At 41.8% G+C, this 21,173-nt stretch overlaps 1 protein-coding gene across 1 annotated transcript; it reads left to right on the forward strand.

The window, feature by feature from the left end:
• The first annotated feature begins 1,241 nt into the window (after positions 1-1,241).
• On the forward strand, positions 1,242-20,044 carry C4H8orf88 (chromosome 4 C8orf88 homolog). The gene is made up of 5 exons (XM_071553063.1): positions 1,242-1,329; positions 2,428-2,504; positions 6,292-6,376; positions 9,707-9,813; positions 19,820-20,044. Exons 1-5 carry the CDS (start codon positions 1,242-1,244, stop codon positions 19,856-19,858), a joined length of 396 nt encoding a protein of 131 aa, XP_071409164.1. The 3' UTR covers positions 19,859-20,044.
• The last annotated feature ends 1,129 nt before the right edge of the window (positions 20,045-21,173 follow it).

A 21,173-nucleotide genomic window follows, 5' to 3' on the forward strand; every position in this document is an offset into this window, starting at 1 on the left:
GCTGCTTTTGACTACAGCTTTCAAGTCTTCCTTTTTTAAGACGAACAGATAGGAAAAGAAGGAAATCAGATTTTTTTCCTAGCTTTAGTTAATTTGTTCTAATTCAGAGTTAGACATTTACAAGTTGGTTTCTAGACCTGAGTGGGTTCAAGCTTTATGTGTTGGAAAATTGTTCCTTGACTATATTAGAAGTTCAGTGTTCAAAAAATTATAATGTAGTAAATTATCAGATGATTTTTCATTTTATAATGCAAAGACCAGTTAAAATTGGGTGTGATACTTCGTCATATTTTAAATAGCCTAACTTCTCTTTTCCTGTTCCCTGCTGAAAATTGGTAATGTACTTGTAACTCTTGCAGTCATGATAATTTCTTTTGAATTTTTCTTGTTATATCAATTATTCCCTTGTGTTGTAAAGTTTCTTAGAGAAAACAAAATTTCAGTATCATTTTTATTGTGGTGACTGTTGTTTCTGTTACTTTTCACTAAAAAAGTTGAAGTTCCTTCAAATCATAAAATCTCCCAGTTGACCAAGGAGATGGGAGTGGGATATATTAAGATACAGATATTAAAAATGAACATACCACAACTGATTGTTTATTTAAAGTGGGAGATTTGTCAGCCCAGCACCACCTTCACAGTTTGTGGTGCTTCTGTGGTAGCTATACTGAGTGGGAAGATCCAAAACACTATTAATTTAACTAAAGTAGATATTAAAAGACAATTTAGGTAGTGTGTGTGTGTATATATATATATATTCACACACCCACCCACCCACACCACACTCACCACACACACACACACACACATATGTATATATATATATATACACATAAGGGAACTCCTGTGCTGACAGTGGAATGTAAGTGGTACACTGATGTTAATTAGTTAAAACCCCATTGAACTAAATTGTGAGAAAACACCTTCATGTCCATCTCATGTCCCCATCTCCTTTCTCCAAATGTACACACAGATACTCAGGGAAAAATCTGTATAGGTATAGGGTGGCTCAGTTGGAAGGAAAAATGAGAGAGAGATCTGATCCTGCCTCCTCACAGATTTTGTCCAGCATATTCAATCATCTCAAAAAATTTCTGCGTCAAGCCTTTTCTGCTCTTGCCTGTAATGTAGCGTGTTGTCAAATGCGGCTAACCAGTGGTAGGTAGACTGCTCTTCTCGCGTAACATCCTCATGTGAAACTGAATGCTCTCTAATGATTTCATCTGCGTTTTTTAAGTGCAATGTTTCAAAATGTTGCAGAAGCAAAAAAGTTCATTGGCAGATTCCTTCAGCCTGCACGACCTGTGCATCACCTGTCTTCTAAACAAGGTGAGTAGCATGGCTAAGGTACAGTTTACTTTTCCAAAGTTTTGGTTATGTTTAAGGAAGTAACAAGGACGGGTAAGGTGACTTGTTTTGTTTTTCTTAAGGACTTTGTTCAAACTACAGTGGTGAATATGTATCTTGCAGTGTATTGATCTTATTATATCATCTCTGTGATAAAATACGAATTTAAACTTCATCAGGGTAATGCAGAACTCTTTGGTGCTGTACTTCTAGCTTGACATCTGAAATCTGGCTTCAGAAAGCTGGATCAGGATTCTCTGTTAAATTTGGTTTAGTTGACACCTGCTATTGAAAAAATACACATTATTTAACAAATATATTATCTACGTTTTATTGTAAGTACAGTACATTGTACTTCACTGTTTTCTTGCCTTTGTACAAGTTTAAAACAAAAAAAAAAGCCCTGAAAAGCCTAAGAAAAAGAAATCGTGCAGTATGTATGTCAGGTGTGAATGTTTTGGTTTTGTTTTTAAATGTCTCTATGCCTCCTAGATATTGCAGTATTACAGCTGTTATTATTGATAAGTTAAACATTTTTTGTGGCCAGAGGGTCATCAGCTTTGCTGATGTGGACTGAAGCTAAGTGACATGATAAATTTTTATTTTCTATAAAATTCATTGGAAAAGGGGTCCTGTGGTGATCTTGAGCCTTTAAGGTTGTGAATAAATGGCAGTTAAATGCCACCCTGACACCCGATCCCGTCAGATCTCGGAAGCTGAGCAGGGTCAGGCCTGGTTAGTACTTGGATGGGAGACCTCCTGGGAATACGGGGGGCTGTGGGTTCTAGTCCTGAGGCCTTCACTGTCGCTGTCCAAACTCGCTCGGCCATGGCAGATGAACCTCAGGAGTTAAATGGTGGGGCCAGTTCTGCGCACGCTGTGCCTCACCTAAAAAATCCACTATGCAGGCTGGAAGGGCACACCCACATGGGTAGAGCCCTTCCCAAATCTTGATTTGTGAAGCCAAGCCATCATCATCATCAAATGCCTGTATAATCTCTCTGCAGACAGGAATGTTCTTGTGGCAAGTTATGTGGAGTCTGTTGAAATTATTTTTTCTTAATATTTTATCTTCACCAGCACCAGCCATTTCATTAAACGTTCAGACTGAGTTACCTGGCAGCACTGAAGTGTGTTTGCAGAGTAAGGTTAACTGGGTGAGTACTGAGTAAATACTAGATGACAGAGTTGATCTAGCATGTTCTGAATTGGAGGTCAGCTGATCCATTATGCTACCAAATGAAAAGCAAACTATTTCCACCTAGGAGTGTCCTTGAATCTGAATGTTTTAAACCAGCAGTGTCAGAGCTGTTAAAGGAATTATGACTTTCAGGAATGCCTTTCCCTGGTATTTGCATGCACTAGTAGATGAAAAATGCAGCTTAGGAATTTAAAATTCTTACGAAAGTCTGTGTGGCTTTTCTTTAGTCTTCATTGTGAACTTAGGACAGCTCTTTTAAACTTAAAGTGCACATTATTCCATCTTTGCTTATTATGTCCAAATAATAACATTAATTTTTTCATTGTTGTTAGCACATGCACAGGTTCATTTGAGGCAGCAAACTTCTCAAAACTAGACAATTAAAGACTTCCAGTGCATTCTGTAGTTACATATCATTCACTGTGCTGGTCTAGGTAATAAGTGAACTGTATCATTCAAAGGAACAGAGGTGCTCTAGTGCTTTATTGCCAGAAATACTTGGGTTTGGGCATGGTACAAAGCATCCTTTGGACTTGACATTGGTTGTAGCTATTTGCTGCAAAATGAAGTTTGAAGTCTTCCAACTGAATCTGAATTTGATTTGCTGTTGATTCTGCTGTGAATGTTCTTCAGAGCATATTGATAGTTTGCAGTTTTTTGTTAGAACAAGTATCTGTTCTTTCTCTTTTTTTCTTTTTTTTATTTTAGAAGAGTTTTAATAATCCCGTAGTCCTTCCTTACTGTGTAAAGCTTCTGGAAGTTGCCTTTGACTTTAAAAAAAAATTTAAAAGTCAAGGTGTTAGGAGCCTATCCTTGATCACATATAGGGAAATTACTAGTTATACTTGTCTCTTGAGCAGTAGTTATTGAAGAGAACAAACAGAATGAACTATTGCCTTTTAAATAAGCCTGTGGTCAGCAGCATTGTAGTATTGTTTCAACAATATTTGGCTACATGTAGCTGCATATTGCATTTCTTTGGTGTTAGTATAGCTGTATTTTTTATGTGTTTTTAAACCTTTTCTTTGGCATAGGATATGGAAAAAGCTTTTTAGTGATACTTTTGATGGTAAACTGTTTCATAGTACCCCAAATACCGCCTGAGTAGTGAGTGCCCTATGCATTCCTTCTTGATGGGCAGCATTGGCCTCAAGGCTGGCAGAGCAGCTTCACAGAATATTTTTCTAAACAAATTTAGTTCTGAAGATACTGTGCCTCAATCTGGTCATAAAGAGTTGCCTATTACCACACTTTAATCAGTTTTGCTGAACTTTCTCTGTGTTTCAAAAAGCCATCAGTATGACAAAGCTGTACGTTGTTATCCTCTTGCTGTTGACTCTTGATATGGTGAAATAGTGTCTCCATTCCTACAATATAAGTATATATATAGATATACACACACAGGCACGCACACAGACACACACAGAGACAAACTTCATGAACTTGTTCCAAATTGTAATTGTATTTCAGGTACTTTAAATCTCACTGCCTTTTTAGCAAGACAGTAACAATGCTTTTTATTTACAATCATAAAACTGATTGCCCTTATCTCCTTTCCTTCCTTCTCCAGCATATTTCCTTTTACAGCAGATAAATGACCATAACACTAAACACATTGTCAGGTGAAAAACAACAACTTAATGCTGATGTAACACTTGGGACTGCTAAAGGAAAATCAGCTTTTTTTGACTTCTTATACCAGTCATAGTCTTACATAGTGACAGTCTATTAAAGAGAGAGTAAATATCCAAGTTAATACCTATATCAACTTGGATATTTGCAATATCAACTATATCAAGTTAGGATACAGGAAATGCAGGTTACTCTTTGGAAAGCGGGATGAATGGTGAAGATTTTAAAAAGTAAAGCAGATTGGATTTGCCACTAACTTTTAAGTAGATTTTTATGAATAACAGATGCTTTAGAAACAACCCAAAAAAGGTAACTCTGACAAACCACATTACTAAGTCAGTGAAAGGACTGAAGAAGAATTTGGTAACCATATTCTCCAAACTGCTTTTCTCTGGGATATTCAGTATGCACACTTAAAGTTGCTTAGACTTCTGCCAGAAAAAAAGGAATTGTTCTTACAACACATCATGGGTGCTAGTCAGTATTAGATTCAACTAACAGTAAATTATAGAATTAAAGCTACTGTTTGAGCAACTTGCACTTTGAAACCTCCAGTCTTAGAGGAAATGGAGAAGAGCCAGTGTTAATGAGCACAGTGATCGTGCTTGCATTTAGGATATTAGCCTTGGTTCTAAGGAATTTCCACCAGAGCAGTGTTCAGAGTGAAAATGCCTGAATACTCACTATGCTGTAAGTGGGTAATTTAAAGGAAAGGATAATTTTCATTTTGTTGTGGTATTCGAAGAATTTTCAGAAAATCTGGAGAGCACAGAGGCCACTACCTCAGATCTCTCTGATGCAGAGAGAGGCTTGAAATGTCTCCATCAGTCAGTAATGGCTTTAATTTACTACTTCTTAACTACCAGTATAAAAGTTATGTTGGGCTTCAGGAATACATGCCCTCCTCTAGGGATATTCATTATAGATGGATTTCAAATAGGAAGATATATGAGTATTGTCAGTGGTGATACTCAGTATTAAGTTTTGGACTGAAAACCAAACATAATAGAGTTCTTGATATTACAGAGCAGTTGGCAGGACGATGTGATGAGACATGGTGCAGGAAGAAATGTAAAAATACAGGCGTGACATTGGCACATTGCTGTAAATTGTGCTTTATCATGCTTGTCTTTTTCTTATGGATTTGAAATGTGTTAAATCTTTTGTGGAAAGAGCCTTTGAATAGCTGAGGCTTGTGAATACTAGTTAAACATCACAAAGCAGTTGGAATTAGCAGTATGACTCTCTATTAACTTCATTCTCTGAAATCCCTGGATTTTTCAGATTTTTTTCCCAGAGGTTTTAGTTTAGAAATTTAGTTTCAGTTTAGTTTAGACAATTCAGGAAAAGATAAATAAATTTCAACCACAGAAAACGGAAATGTGAGCAAGGTGAATAAAACATAACTGTTTTACCATTTCACAGTTTGTAGTCTTAACCACACCATGGAAGCTGGTGGTGCATTTACAGTGCAGTGTTAATGCTGTCTCTGTGAAGAAAATAGGATTTCTTCTGCTTTTGACAAATGCTTCCTAAAACTTTCAGTTCTTGACCCCTTCCCATCTGTCTCAGAATGATGTTAAAATGCCCCAGCCAAACCTGTGGAGTCTTTTCAGAGCTAAGACAAACTGTTGAGGATAAACTGGTTTCCTAGTTTCTGAAAACTCTCTTCAAGGTTTTGGCAGCTGGAGGGAAATCAGCATTATACTGTAGATATTGGTTCTTGATGCTTATGAAACCTTTTTGCTAAGTGAGAGAATCCAAGTCCATCCTTTGATCTTAAGGAAAGGCCTTCCTGCTTTTATTATTCCCCCAGTGTAGAAGCTTCTGGCTGCATTCTGGTTGAGATAATAGAAAAGGAGGAGATAATTATGTTCTTTTTAAAAACTAGCAATAGCATTGTAATACTCTGTGTAAAAAGTGGCTCTCAAATGTGTTTACCTGTATTGCTTTGTCGGACTATTTCTTTATGGTATTTAATTAAGAGGAACAGACATTCCACAGATGCAAATTAAATTGTGCTACAACTGTTATTTTTAACTAAGAAACATAGATCCTTGTTTTAATATGCTTAAAGGAGATAAGCTTCATAACTTTCCTTCCTATTTTAGTCGTCTGAAATGGCTGAAGTGAAGATCTTAACTCAAACTGTGATGCACTGTCCACCAAAACAACATGAATCAGGAGCAAAAAAAGGTAAAACACTGTATAGAGAGCTGTGTCAGGATTGTATTTTCATGATGAAAGACACCTGAACTTTGAAGTGATGTGAGCTCCATTTTATTTTTTCTGATGAGCCAGTGCATTAGTAGTTTCACTTCCTTCTGTACCACAATTGGAGAGTAATATGAAACCTCTGGTTTTCACATAACACTCTAGAGAAGGCATAAAATTTGACCATAACTGAAGTGGAAAACTTCCACTGGTAGATTTGCTTGCATATAAGAGTGTAGCTGTCTTTAAAAAAACCCAAACAAATGCAACCAGGCAAACAAAAAACAAATGCAAGAAAAATCAGACCCCAAGCATAGCAAAAAATACTTCAAAAAATATCCTGTTTTTTTAAAAGTTGCTTGAGTGTGTAGAAGTGCAGATTTGGGTTGCATCCTTGGCCTGTTAGTGGGGTCAATTGTCGCATACAGACTATTGCATATAAGCAATTTAAGAACTCAGTACTGTCCTTAAGGTTTGCTCCCTATGCTTTTCTCTCTGTACTGTCTGTCACTCAGTACTCATACAGCATTGGTAGTAGCCAAAATTTTACTCTTTTGTTCATTAGAGGATAATCTCAGATTTCAAATCAATTCTCACAGTACTTCTCTGCTCTGATTCCTTCCTAATTCTTCATTCTTAAACATGTCACAGGAACTGCATCATTGATCCATGTTAGGTCATTGGTTCCTTGAGACAATTTCTTTTGTCTGTCTTCCTGTAATCAGGCATCCCAGATCTCCATCTGTAATCTCCAATCTTTAAGTAATCTCTGAACACTTGGTTTGTTCTCTTGCTCTTAATACTTAAGAAAGAATTCTATTAAGTTTTATTGAGCCTGTCCTCTTTTTCTCATTCTGAGGTTACCATCTCAGGTTCTGGAGCAGTAATTCTTCTCTCTCATGTGCTACTGCCTTGAAAGTAAGTCCATGTATCCCTTTTCAAGCTTGAGTTAATTTCTTCTATTCTTGATCTTGATAAATGGAATAGCGTTCTATTTTTTGGATCTAATTGGATGTCAGACTTGTCAAGTTCTGTCTGTTTGGTGGTGGCTTTCTAATCCCTTTCTCGTTGATTCTGCTTGTGGTTGTACAGACTGTTGTGTTCTACAAGGTCTTAAATGGCTTCTCATCAGATCTTGGTCGCTTTGCGTGTTTTTCAGTGGTTAATTGCTCTGTGATGCCTCCTTTGAGTCTACTCCCCAATTCTCCACAATGTCAAGCTTTTTCTCATACTTGTTTTCAAAGGGCTTTTGTTTGTTTGCTGATTGTTGTAATCCTTTCCTTCAGAGTAATGCAACTTTAGAGGTCCTGCTGTTCAGCTGCTGCTTACAAGAAAGTCTTTTGTTTCTTCTTTTTTCCCTTACACTGTAAAATTTCTTCTGGAACTCTTTTTATCTTCAGCTGTACTTTTAAGTTCTAGATAATAATTTCCATTTGATAGCTATTCAGTGGTACTATGCCTTCAATTATCTGTCTCTACAGTTCTTAAATGCAGCATGAGGTTCCCATGGGCCCACCTCTTGAGCTTTTCCAAGTCCTTCTGGATGACATCCTGTCCTTCAGGTGTGTCAACTGCACCACTCAGCTTCATGTCACCTGTAAATTTGCTGAGGGTGCACATGATTCCAGTGTCTGTCATTGATAAAGATATTAAACAGTACATTAAACCCTGACGGATACCACTCATCACTCACTGTTCTCCATCTCGGCATTGAACTGTTGACCTCTACTCTTGGGATCGTAGAATGGTTTGGATTGTAGGGGACCTTAAAGATCATCTAGTTTCTACCCACTTCCACAGGCAAGGACACCTTCCACTAGACCAGGTTACTTAAAGCTCCATCCAGCCTGGCCTTGAACACTCTCAGGGATGGGGCATCCACACCTTTTCTGAGAAACCTTTTCCAGTGCTTCACCACCTTGACAGGGAAGAATTTCTTCCTCATATGTAATCTAGACCTACAGTCCCTCAGCTTAAAGCCATTCTCCCTTGTCCTATCACTACATGCCTGTAGTGCCTCTCCAGCCTTCTTGCAAGCTCCCTTTGGGTACTGGAAGGCCACGATGAGGTCTCTCCAGAGCCTTCTCTTCTCCAGGCTGAACAACCCAGTCTGTCTGAGTCTGTTGTCATAGGGAGTGGTGTTCCAGGCCTGTGATGAATTTAATGACTCTTCTTTGGACTCACTTCAGCATGTGATTGGATGCACCTGTCCAACCAATTCCACATCCAACAAACAGTCCACCCATCTAATCCACATCTCTCCAGTTTAGAGACAAGGATGATATGGGGGACTGTCTCAGAGGCCTTATAGAAGTCATCATCTTCATGGGTTTTTAATGAAGGGGGGAGAAAAACAAGCCACAAGTTTTCAAATATGCATGTATTCTTCAAACTATTCTTTTTAAAGTTACCCACATTCCCTCCCGTAAGTTCAGCAATTACTGCAATCATTTGTGGTCAAAGGAAGGAAAAAAAAACATTCATAGTCGACATTGTCAGCTTCTCTCTTGTCAACATCCTTCAGTCTGAGAAACAAAAACTAGTCCATCAGGTAACTGTGTAACAGTCTTTTGCAGGCAGCCCATAATTCCTAAAGGAATAAACTTCTTTGTCACCAAGGACTATAAGTTTGTCCTTTCTTTGCCTAATTCCTTTTTTCTGTTTCTGTTCTTGTTTGAGAACATCAGCTTAAAATGTGGATGTGACTAGACATATTGTATCCAGTGCTGTGCTGGAATAGAGACAGTGCTGCGAACTCAAATGATAACCTGCGTGTCCTAAGCAAAGTCCCTGACTCTTGTTGATTCAGCGTAAACCGCTCAAAACTATTCCATTGGTATTAATCTGTTTTCGAGTTTACATGCAGCAGATCTCATCATTACTTTTAGGTGTTCAAAGACATCCAAATTAATAGCTCCAAGAAAAGAGACACTGTTTCAGCTGTCTGTCCCTTAGAAATACATGACACTTTGGTGTGAGTTGGATTCTTCTGGGATTTCAAGACCAATTTGTGGTGGTTCTGTTAAATAGAACAAGATACAAGGAAGTCTGTAACGTAAGGGTGGATTCACCTTTTTTCCTTCATGTTAATTTGCTTTTTCAGTTTGATACAGTTGAAGTAAAATGCTCTGTAATTTACTACAAATTGTCCTGATGCAAGGTAAGACTGAAGTTACTCCTGGTTTTAATGTTGATGTTTATATTCGACATGCAGCATTTCCACCCTTCTATAAGTAACCAAGTAATATTTCTGAATTCCTAATCTTAATCCCTTAAACAACAATGTTGAACTTAGTGATTTTGTATTCACAGAAAGGATCCAGTACAGCAGAGATTTCCTTCTGAAGCTTTCAAGTGTTTCTCTCTCTCAGAAGAAGCCAGCGTTTCTTCCTGATCATCCAGTTGTACTTGAAAAGCCAGTAAGGGCATTTTTTGTATTGAGTGAAGTCATAAAAACATTCATGAAGGTTTTGACAACCCATTTGACAGGAAGCATTTTCCTTCAGACTAGCCTGCCAAATTGCTAAAACCTTCAAAAGACAAATTAGGCAGTTCAGCTCTGTTACTTTTGTGTGTAACTTTCCCAGTTGGTATTTGACATCTTACTATTTTAAGTACCTTATAAAGGGAAAGGCTTTTTCTTTGTTTTCAGGAAAAAGATCAGGCATGTTTCCATATGTTAAAAGTAAAAGAGAACAACCTTGATAAATTTCCAGCTTGGTGAAAGTTGTCCATGCATCAGTGTCCACTACAAAACTATAAATGAGCTTAATGCAATTTACGTTATCATTGTCTCTGGTCTGTGGTTTTGGCAAGAAATTAATAGAAATGAATGATGAATGTGAAGGATATCAAGGTGTGCTGCCTTAACCTTGTAATGAAATAATCCTCAGATACTTTGAACGCTAGGAGGAAAAATACACTTGTTTGCATTCCACACCCCAAGTGCGGGAAAATCTTCAGTGTGAACATTATCATATCAAATTAGGCTATGTACTAGGCTGCTTTTGAGGCCATTGGGATGTAGTTCTGCTGGAAATAGGAATCCTGTTATGGAGAAGTATGTCCAGATGATTACTCTGTTGGCCACATTTGCTTCAGAAGTTAGTTTTACATTTTAAGTATGAAACCTGTTTGGCGATTGTTTTTCTTTTTTTTTTTCTTGAATTGACAAAATGTTTTGCTGTAAATATAGGATAAAACTATCCACTGGTGTATTCTAGTGTTGAATTTTAGTGTAGATATAGAATTTTTAGGAATCTGGGAGTTTATTTGGAGGCATGAACCAAACACTGAAGCTCTGTGAATGTGGACCAGATGTATTTTTATGTCTGTGTGGAAATACCTGCTTGCATTTCACTAAGCAGTTCCCTCATTGGGAAGGAAGGTGAAAAAAATTACCATTGCTTCCAAGAACATGGTACAGTCTCAGTTAAAGTATATGAACTTTGTTACAAATTCTGTTGCTATGTACTGTGTGCTGGTTTGAAGGTGAACCAGCAGGGGAAATGAACTCACCACGAGAGAGATTATAAGTCAGAGCTAAAATTTAATAATAATATTACAATAACAACACTGATACACAAGGGAAATTGCTTTCAACTCACAAAACCCCAGCAGTATAACCCAGTGTCCTGGGGCACAAACCCAAGGGGGTTTGTTTGCCCTTGTGCTGAGACCCCTGTGGCTCCCCCAAGTCCAGAGCAAAAGGAAAAGAAAAACCTGTTGGTGCAGGCGAGGGCTGTGGTCTGGGCGAGAGCGGTGATCTCCTGCTGTCGAGGTCCTGCTGCTGCTCTGGATCCGACGAGAAGGACCCGAGGTCTTCTTACCCACCACTTATGTACCCTCAGGGAGCACTCAGTCCCTCCCCCTGGGCGGGGACTCACACAATGGGTGATTGACTCTGGGAGCCAGGGGGTGTTGAGCTGTTGATGGCCCATTAGCAGCTCCGCCCCCCTCAGGCTGGGTGTGAAGTGATAATGGCTCCCTGGGCAGCTGCTGCTAATGGCCCATTGTCCTTGGGGAATGAATAGAGGGGGTAGAATACACAGCTTTGATCTCCCCCACACAGGGCTAGCTGGTCCCTCCTGCTGAACTAGGACATTATCCACCCCTTATTCTACTCCATCTAGTCATTCCCAAATTAATCCCCTTTTTACCTATACATATATATATATACATATATGCAATGAAACATTACAAACTCTTCTCGCTCAAAATTAGGTCCCCTTGTGGTACACAACGTGTTTCTCCATCTTTTTGCATTACCCACCAAGTGCAACCAGGTCCTTGAGCAAAGACAATCCCTCGGATGGGTTTGCCTTTGTTTGAGGTGGGACTAACCCAAACAGTCTTTCCTAACATACCTCTCATATGGACCACAGGGACTTTATCTCCATCTACAGTATTCAAGAGTTCTGATTGGGCAGGGCCAGCTCGATTGATGGAGCCCCGGGTGTTGACCAACCAGGTGGCCTTTGCCAAATGCAGCTCCCAGTGTTTGAAAGTTCCCCCACCCAACGCCTTCAAGGTTGTTTTCAGCAGTCCATTACATCGCTCAACTTTCCCGGCAGCTGGAGCATGGTAGGGGATATGATACACCCACTCAATGCCGTGCTCTCTGGCCCAGGTGTCTATGAGGCTGTTCTTGAAGTGGGTGCCGTTGTCAGACTCTATTCTCTCTGGGGTGCCGTGTCTCCACAGGACTTGTTTCTCAAGGCCCAGGATGGTATTCCGGGCAGTGGCGTGAGATACGGGGTATGTCTCCAGCCATCCAGTGGTTGCCTCTACCATGGTCAGCACATAGCGCTTGCCTTGGCGTGTTTGGGGAAGTGTGATGTAGTCAACTTGCCAGGCTTCCCCATACCTGTATTTCGACCACCGTCCACCATACCATAGAGGCTTCACCCGCTTGGCCTGCTTGATGGCAGCACATGTGTCACAGTCATGGATAACCTGTGAGACACTGTCCATGGTTAGATCCACCCCTCGGTCACGAGCCCATCTGTATGTTGCATCTCTGCCTTGATGACCAGAGGCATCATGGGCCCATCGGGCTAGAAACAATTCACCTTTATGCTGCCAATCCAGATCTACCTGAGAGACTTCAATCTTGGCAGCTCGATCCACCTGCTCGTTGTTACGATGCTCCTCATTAGCCCGGCTCTTGGGTACATGAGCATCTACGTGACGGACCTTCACACTCAGCTTCTCTACCCGGGCAGCGATGTCCTGCCACATCTCAGCCGCCCAGATGGGTTTCCCTTTGCGCTGCCAGCCGGCCTTTCTCCAGCGCTCCAGCCATCCCCAGAGAGCATTGGCCACCATCCACGAGTCAGTGTAAAGGTAGAGTCTTGGCCACTTCTCTCGTTCGGCGATATCCAAAGCCAGCTGAACAGCTTTCAGCTCTGCGACCTGACTTGATCCACCTTGTCCTTCAGTCGCTTCTGCAACTCGACGTGTAGGACTCCATACAGCTGCTTTCCATTTCCGGCTTGTCCCTACAATGCGGCAAGAGCCATCTGTGAAGAGAGCATATCGCTTCTCCTCTTCTGGTAGCTGGTTATATGGTGGGGCCTCCTCAGCTCGTGTCACCTGCTCCTCTTCTTCTTCAGAGGACAATCCGAAACTCTCACCTTCCGGCCAGTTGGTGATGATTTCCAAAATCCCAGGGCGATTAGGATTCCCTATCCGGGTTCGCTGTGTGATCAGAGCGATCCACTTACTCCATGTGGCATCAGTGGCGTGATGGGTAGAAGGAGCTTTTCCTTTGAACATCCAGCCCAACACTGGTAGTCGGGGTGCCAGGATGAGCTGTGCCTCAGTGCCAATCACTTCTGAGGCAGCTCGAACTCCTTCATACGCTGCCAGGATCTCTTTCTCAGTTGGGGTGTAGCTGGCCTCAGATCCTTTGTATCCCCGGCTCCAGAATCCCAGCGGTCGTCCTCGAGTCTCCCCAGGTACTTTCTGCCAGAGGCTCCAGGATGGGCCATTCTCCCCGGCTGCAGTGTAGAGCACATTCTTCACATCCTGTCCTGTCCTGACTGGCCCAAGGGCTACTGCATGGGTAATCTCCTGTTTAATCTGCTCAAAGGCTTGTTGTTGTTCAGGGCCCCACTGGAAATCATTTTTCTTCCGTGTCACAAGGTAGAGAGGGCTTACAATCTGACTGTACTCAGGGATATGCATCCTCCAAAAGCCCACGGCGCCTAGGAAAGCCTGAGTTTCCTTCTTGCTGGTCGGTGGGGACATAGCTGCTATTTTGTTGATCACCTCTGTTGGAATCTGACGACGCCCGTCTTGCCACTTCACTCCTAGGAACTGAATTTCCTGAGCAGGTCCCTTGACCTTACTTTGTTTAATGGCAAAACCAGCTCTTAGGAGAATCTGGATTATCTTCTTTCCTTTCTCATAAACCTCCCCTGCTGTGTTCCCCCATACAATGATGTCATCGATGTACTGTAGATGTTCTGGAGCCTCACCCTTTTCCAATGCAGTCTGGATCAGTCCATGGCAAATGGTGGGACTGTGTTTCCACCCCTGGGGCAGTCGATTCCAGGTGTACTGCACCCCCTTCCAGGTGAAAGCGAACTGCGGCCTGCACTCTGCTGCCAACGGAATGGAGAAAAAGGCATTGGCAATGTCAATGGTGGCATACCACTTGGCTGCCTTGGACTCCAGCTCATACTGAAGCTCCAGCATGTCCGGCACAGCGGCACTCAGGGGGGGTGTGACCTCATTGAGACCACGGTAATCCACCGTCAGCCTCCACTCTCCACTGGACTTTCGTACTGGCCATATGGGGCTATTAAAGGGTGAGTGAGTCTTGCTGACCACCCCTTGGCTCTCCAGCTCACGAATCATCTTGTGTATGGGGGTCACAGAGTCTCGGTCAGTGCGGTATTGCCGACGGTGCACTGTGGCTGTGGCCAGCGGTACCAATTGTTCTTCAACTTTCAGCAGTCCTACAGCAGAAGGGTCCTCTGAGAGGCCAGGCAAGGTGCTCAGCTGTCTGATTTCCTCTGTCTCCACAGCAGCTATGCCAAAGGCCCAACGCAGTCCCTTTGGGTCTTTGAAATATCCATTCCTCAGGTAGTCTATGCCAAGGATACACGGGGCTTCTGGACCAGTCACAATGGGGTGTCTATGCCATTCCTTGCCAGTCAAGCTGACTTCAGCTTCCAGTACAGTCAGCTGTTGGGATCCCCCTGTTACCCCAGAAATAGAGATGGATTCTGCCCCGACGTATCCTGATGGCATCAACGTGCATTGTGCGCCAGTGTCCACTAAAGCTTTGTATTTCTGTGGGTCTGATGAGCCAGGCCACCGAATCCACACAGTCCAATAAACCCGATTGTCCCTCTCCTCTACCTGGCTAGAGGCAGGGCCCCCCTAGTTCTGGTCATGGTATTCACTGCGCTCTCCCTGTGAATATGACCGGGAGGTTCCTTCAAGAGGATCGGGCATAACATCATCATTCCTATACTGTCTGGAGCCTTGCCCACGAGAGACCGGAGCAGCCTTCAACCTTGAAGAATTCCCTGTGTTAGTTGTGCCTCTTTGCAATTCACGTACCCGAGCTGCTAAGGAAGAGGTGGGTTTCCCATCCCACTTCCTCATATCTTCTCCATGCTCATGGAGGTAAAACCACAGATTGCCGCGTGGAGTGTACCCTTTCTCCTTAGCTGGGAGACGCCTGCTTCTGATGGCGGAGACTCTTGTTTGTTCTGGAGAGATATGGAAGAGTCCTTCCTTAATCTTCTCTTCCAGTTCAGCCAGTTTTGTTTCCACAGCTGAGACATGGGCTCGTAATGGAGCAGTGACAGTGTCTTCATAAATCCTGAGTTTGCTGACCAGTGCACCCACCTTGTCTTCTCCCTCTCTCCACTGCAATGTTGCAAGGTAGCGAGAATACATTTCTGGCCCAAGTCGTGCAAATTTTAACCACATCTGGGATGTGCACTGGACACCATCTGGACTTTTAGGGAATCTCTCATCCTCTGAAAAGATTATCTCCAGTACGGCTAATTCCCTTAAGCAACGGATACCTTGTTCCATCGTGTTCCACTGTCCTTGCTGTACATGGAGGTCCTCCTTACAAAGATATCTCTCCCTCACGCTTGACAACAGTCGCCGCCAGAGGCTGAGAGTTTCCTGTCTCTTTCCAATGCCCTGATCAATGAAAACATCTCGAGACAGGGATCCCAGCTGCCTTGCCTCACTCCCATCTAGAATTGTATCATTGGCTGCAGCATCCCAGATTCGAAGTAGCCAGGTCAAGATGGACTCATTTGCCTGTCGTGTGAACTCTCTCCGGAGCTCACGCAGCTCTCCCAGGGATAGGGACCGGGTGATTATTTCTGGCTCCATTTCTTCTGCTTGAGATGAAGGTCCTGACTCTTCCTCGTCATGCACTATACGAACTGATTTGGTCTTTGATTTTCTTTTCTGGACAGGGGCAACTGCTATCGGTTTCTGTTGTCCTTCTGGCTCCTCCATGGTTTGCGTGGACATGGTGCTAGTTGATGTATCTCTCTTCCTCTCTGGCTCAGTCATGGTCTGGGTGGACATGGCGCTATTTGATGTATCTCTCTTCCTCTCTGGCTCAGTCATGGTCTGGGTGGACATGGCGCTATTTGATGTATCTCTCTTCCTCTCTGGCTCAGTCATGGTCTGGGTGGACATGGCGCTATTTGATGTATCTCTCTTCCTCTCTGGCTCAGTCATGGTCTGGGTGGACATGGCGCTATTTGATGTATCTCTCTTCCTCTCTGGCTCAGTCATGGTCTGGGTGGACATGGCGCTAGTTGATGTATCTCTCTTCCTCTTTGGCTCAGTCATGGTCTGGGTGGACATGGCGCTAGTTGATGTATCTCTCTTCCTCTCTGGCTCAGTCATGGTCTGGGTGGACATGGTGCTGGTGGGTTTGCTCCTTTTCTCCTCCTCCTGATGATGCTGTACCACACCAAGCAGTGTGCGGTAGGCAGTGGCCAGGGCCCAGCAGGTTGCTGTGAGCTGCACATCTCTGGGACTACCAGAGCATCTTCCTTTCACATAGCTTAGCATTTTGGCAGGGTCCTGCAGTTGTTCCGGGGTGAATTTCCAGATCATTTGAGGAGAGAAGGTCTCCAAATACTGACCCATATCTTCCCACTTCCCGTGCCACTCAACATCATCCGCTCCCAGGGCAGGCCTCCAGCAAGTCTCCTTAGAGAGCCCAGTTCTGACCCTAAACATGGTGTATACAGTACAGAGGAGACAAAGCAACACTAACAGCAGGATTATGCTGTCCCTAACATCAAAAGGAAGCTCAATATTTTCAATGATTGTTGTAGCAGAGGTGAAAAGGTGGAAGTAACCATCTCCGCCTGTTTTCCCCACAGTCTGGGTGCTATTTTTAATGAGACCCCAGAGGTAACAACCCAAACCAGGACAGGCAGACCAGACTGAATATACATTCACAATGAAATTCATTGCTTCTGATGTTATGACAACATAAACATAGTATATTAATAAAGCAATTTTGATCCTTCTCCCGGGTATTAAAGAGAGCATCAAAACAGGCACATGGTTCCCCATGTGTCGAAATATGAACAGGCCCAGATACACCATCCACATGAATACATCAAGCAACATGGTAGTCAGGGAGTTTCTGTACCCAAATACAAAAAATGAAATTGTAGTTCTGACTTCTCTCTCGTAGCCCCACGTTGGGCGCCAAAAGATGTGCTGGTTTGAAGGTGAACCAGCAGGGGAAATGAACTCACCACGAGAGAGATTATAAGTCAGAGCTAAAATTTAATAATAATATTACAATAACAACACTGATACACAAGGGAAATTGCTTTCAACTCACAAAACCCCAGCAGTATAACCCAGTGTCCTGGGGCACAAACCCAAGGGGGTTTGTTTGCCCTTGTGCTGAGACCCCTGTGGCTCCCCCAAGTCCAGAGCAAAAGGAAAAGAAAAACCTGTTGGTGCAGGCGAGGGCTGTGGTCTGGGCGAGAGCGGTGATCTCCTGCTGTCGAGGTCCTGCTGCTGCTCTGGATCCGACGAGAAGGACCCGAGGTCTTCTTACCCACCACTTATGTACCCTCAGGGAGCACTCAGTCCCTCCCCCTGGGCGGGGACTCACACAATGGGTGATTGACTCTGGGAGCCAGGGGGTGTTGAGCTGTTGATGGCCCATTAGCAGCTCCGCCCCCCTCAGGCTGGGTGTGAAGTGATAATGGCTCCCTGGGCAGCTGCTGCTAATGGCCCATTGTCCTTGGGGAATGAATAGAGGGGGTAGAATACACAGCTTTGATCTCCCCCACACAGGGCTAGCTGGTCCCTCCTGCTGAACTAGGACAACTGAAATAAAAAATTTATTTGTGGGACACATGAACCCTACACAGCTAGCCACTTCCTTTATTAAGATTGAAGAAGTTGGAGATGTTAAGTTTTTCTGTGTTGGAATTCAAAAACAAGAATCTGTGACTAGAGTAGAAGCTGAATCGTGTCTTGGAACGGCTTAGAATTGACTTGGCCAGACCACTAATTGATCTTACTTTCAGATCTTGTATATTAGTGTGAAAAGACACATGTTGAATGTCAACACTGAGGACTGATAAAACAGACTTCAAAATAAAAAGGGAAAATGCAATAGTGGGAGAAGGCACCTGGAATCAAAGAAAAAGTGAACATAAATTCAGAATTAATTTATCCAGAAATGGCAGTGATTTTAGACTCCTGGTGCAGTACAGTGACATCAGTCTGTCATGTTAAATTGCCTGGTCTGTGTGACATCTTCCTTATGGAGACTGGGTGTCAGAGTCTGAGCATTCCGCATGGAAGTAGAGAACAGGTTGATTAATAGTGGAGAGTCTATAGGACAAGTACAAATAGCTTTAGTTTTGATGCAAAGTGTTTTCTGTGTGCTTTTCTTTCTAATGTGTTTAGTTATGAGACAGAATTATAATCTACATTCTTGGTTTTGGTTTGGTTCTTTTGTTTTTCCTTGGTCTTTTTTCTTCCATGAGCATGGTTTTGGTAGCTTTTAATGAATTTTCTCAGAATTGTTTCTTTTGGAAATGACCTCTTGAGATCACTTAGTTCATCCCCTCCGCTCAAGCAGCATCAGCTAGAAGAGCTTGCCCAGGATTGTGTCCAATAAGGTTGTGGAGATATCCATAGGCAGAGACTTGACTATCACTCTGTGGAGAGATTGCACAACATGTTGCAGTGCTTGGTTATCCTCATGGTGAAAAAACAATTCATTAAGGGAGGATGTGAAAATTGTGTCTCTTGTTAGATTTTATTGGATGTTTCCACTATTGAAAAGAAAAAGCTAAATTAAAAAAAAATCTTCAGAGCCTTTGTGGGTCCTAGAAAGGTAGGAGAGATAGAGACTAATTTTAAGATCATTCTGTAGCAAAGCTTATATAGTAGTGAGAAATTATTGAATGCTGCTCTTCCTGAGGTCTCTATGGCAAGTGCTTAGGTGGATTTCTGTGCAGTTTTACTTGTGGAATCCTGTTAACAAGTCATTTAAAGAGAGTACTCTATAGAGTACAGTATAGAACAGTATCAGATATGACAGTAGAACATTTGTATCACAGTGATAAAATGGTTCAGGTCTTGTTTTCAATGAGTGTGCAAAACCATATAATTTACTTTACTGAACAGTCAGTGGTCTTCACTTCTTCCATTATTCATCCTCTTTCCTCTACAGTTTGGTGTTCTTCATGCAACAGATTCTGTGGTTGTGTGGGAAAATACCAGTGTGTTGACTGATCCCATGTCATTCATTTTTCTGCACCCAAACGAGAAGGATTGATGGGATGCATATGTCCATTAAAAGAATGATGCCTAGAAGTGACAGAAGGTGGCCTCCAGATAAATTTCTAATGACAAACAGACAATCCTACAACATGTCAGTGAGATTGTATTTTGGACCAGTTGGTTGTCAGCAGTTTGCCACTGAATTGAGTATTCAGGCACTTCATGCCTATCTGAAGACTTTCCTTGTTCTGAATTTTTGAAGTCACTGCTGAAGTATGTGCCCATTTATGACTGAAAGTTGTATTTTCAGATGAAAAAAACTTCCTACAGTGACTTCTACAAGGGAGATGCTGTTGTTACAGTTGGTGGACTGTGGACTGCATTTGTCCTGAAGCGCACTGGCACTTTTTTAAGATGTGGGGATCGAGGCTACCTATGCATAGCTCAGCATTTGAGCAGATGTTGCTGTTTTGACAGAGTGTTCCAGGAAAATTTTAGATTAAGTCTCTATGATTAGTGAAAATAGAACTGTTTGCCATAATAAAAAATACCAAATTGTTAAATGTACATGGAGTAAGAAAGAGTTAAAGCAGACCCAAATGAAAACTTTGTTTAAATGACCTGTTATAACTGAAGTAATTTGAGGATTGGTTTGTCTTACAGGTGAAGAACAAACCTTTTATTGACATATGCAAGAAGTGACATGTTGTTTGGAAGATCGGAAATCCATCAATTAAGAAACTACATATGATGTAGGTCTTTAAAATTTTTGAAGGTATTTGTGTGCCTGCAGATGGAAATAGGACTCCGTGAAACTTCAGAAAATGCCTGTTTCTTCTTCCTGTCATTGCCTGAATGCTTTATTTAACAGACAAACCTTTAATTTGTATTGCCTGAGATGGTAACAGGATTACAGTGAAAATAAATAATTCTAATATTGCTGTGGCAGAGTTTTGTCCTTGAATTGTTTGTGTTATATAGCCATATATTTTGTCTGACTATAAATTCTAAACCAGTACTTAACTGGGACTTTTTGCTTGCTTGCAACTCTCTTCCTGGGAAGTAATGATGGAATAACAAATACTGGCTGTGTCATATCTCAGATGTCTTAGGATATGTATGCCTCTAGTTCAATTCTTTTTTTCTAACAAAACTTTACCTGCTTTCTTTCTTTAATTTGACATCTTCTTCTTGACACAAGATATTCTTTAATATTTTGTGGATATACATGCCTCCTTTCAATGTATGAAGTCTCTGTTACTAATAGTTTCACTAAAATGAGACATTTTCTCTCATCTTGGATCAGAACAGGAGACACACCTATGCACAGCAATCCTTAAAGTTCTTTGTAAATAATTGTCCAGTGTTTTTTACTTTGAAAAGTGAAAATAATGGGCAAAAGTGAGGAACAAGACAGAGTTTAATCACATCTTACATGGGCAAATGGGTATACCACTTATTCTATTACTTTTTCCCATAAAGTATTATGGTATCTAATAGCGAAGTGAGAAGCAGTAGTTTATTTCCTCAGAGCATCTTTCAGTTGACAGGCATCAACAATAAGTATTTTGCATAAATATTATTAACTTCAACCTGTATTCAGACCTACAATAATATCATTTCAGCACTGAAGGCAATTTTTTAACCTCTGGCACAAATGATAATGAAAGCTAAATGAGAATGTCCTGAATGGCAATTACAGTAGTGCAGAAAAGTTTCAAGTTGTGTTTGATAGGCACTAGATTTCTTTCCCTGAACAATGCAAATGAATCTTTTTGTTTGTTAATTTTTAATCACTGTAAGTTTCTTAGAGTGGCTCCTATGGATCTTTTTTTCAAGTAAGTGTTGAAGGCAATTTCTGCATGTAGCTCTCAAAACGTTACAGTGAAAATTCTCAAACTTCTTGTGTATGATTCAATCAAAGTGTTTGTTTACTAGTAAATATACAAAGAACAATAACTGATAAAAGGACATATGACCTAGTAGACCTATTTTCATCCCTCCAGCACCTAATTGA

Source organism: Pithys albifrons, chromosome 4, assembly GCF_047495875.1.
Source record: "Pithys albifrons albifrons isolate INPA30051 chromosome 4, PitAlb_v1, whole genome shotgun sequence".
NCBI classification, from domain to species: Eukaryota; Metazoa; Chordata; class Aves; order Passeriformes; family Thamnophilidae; genus Pithys; species Pithys albifrons.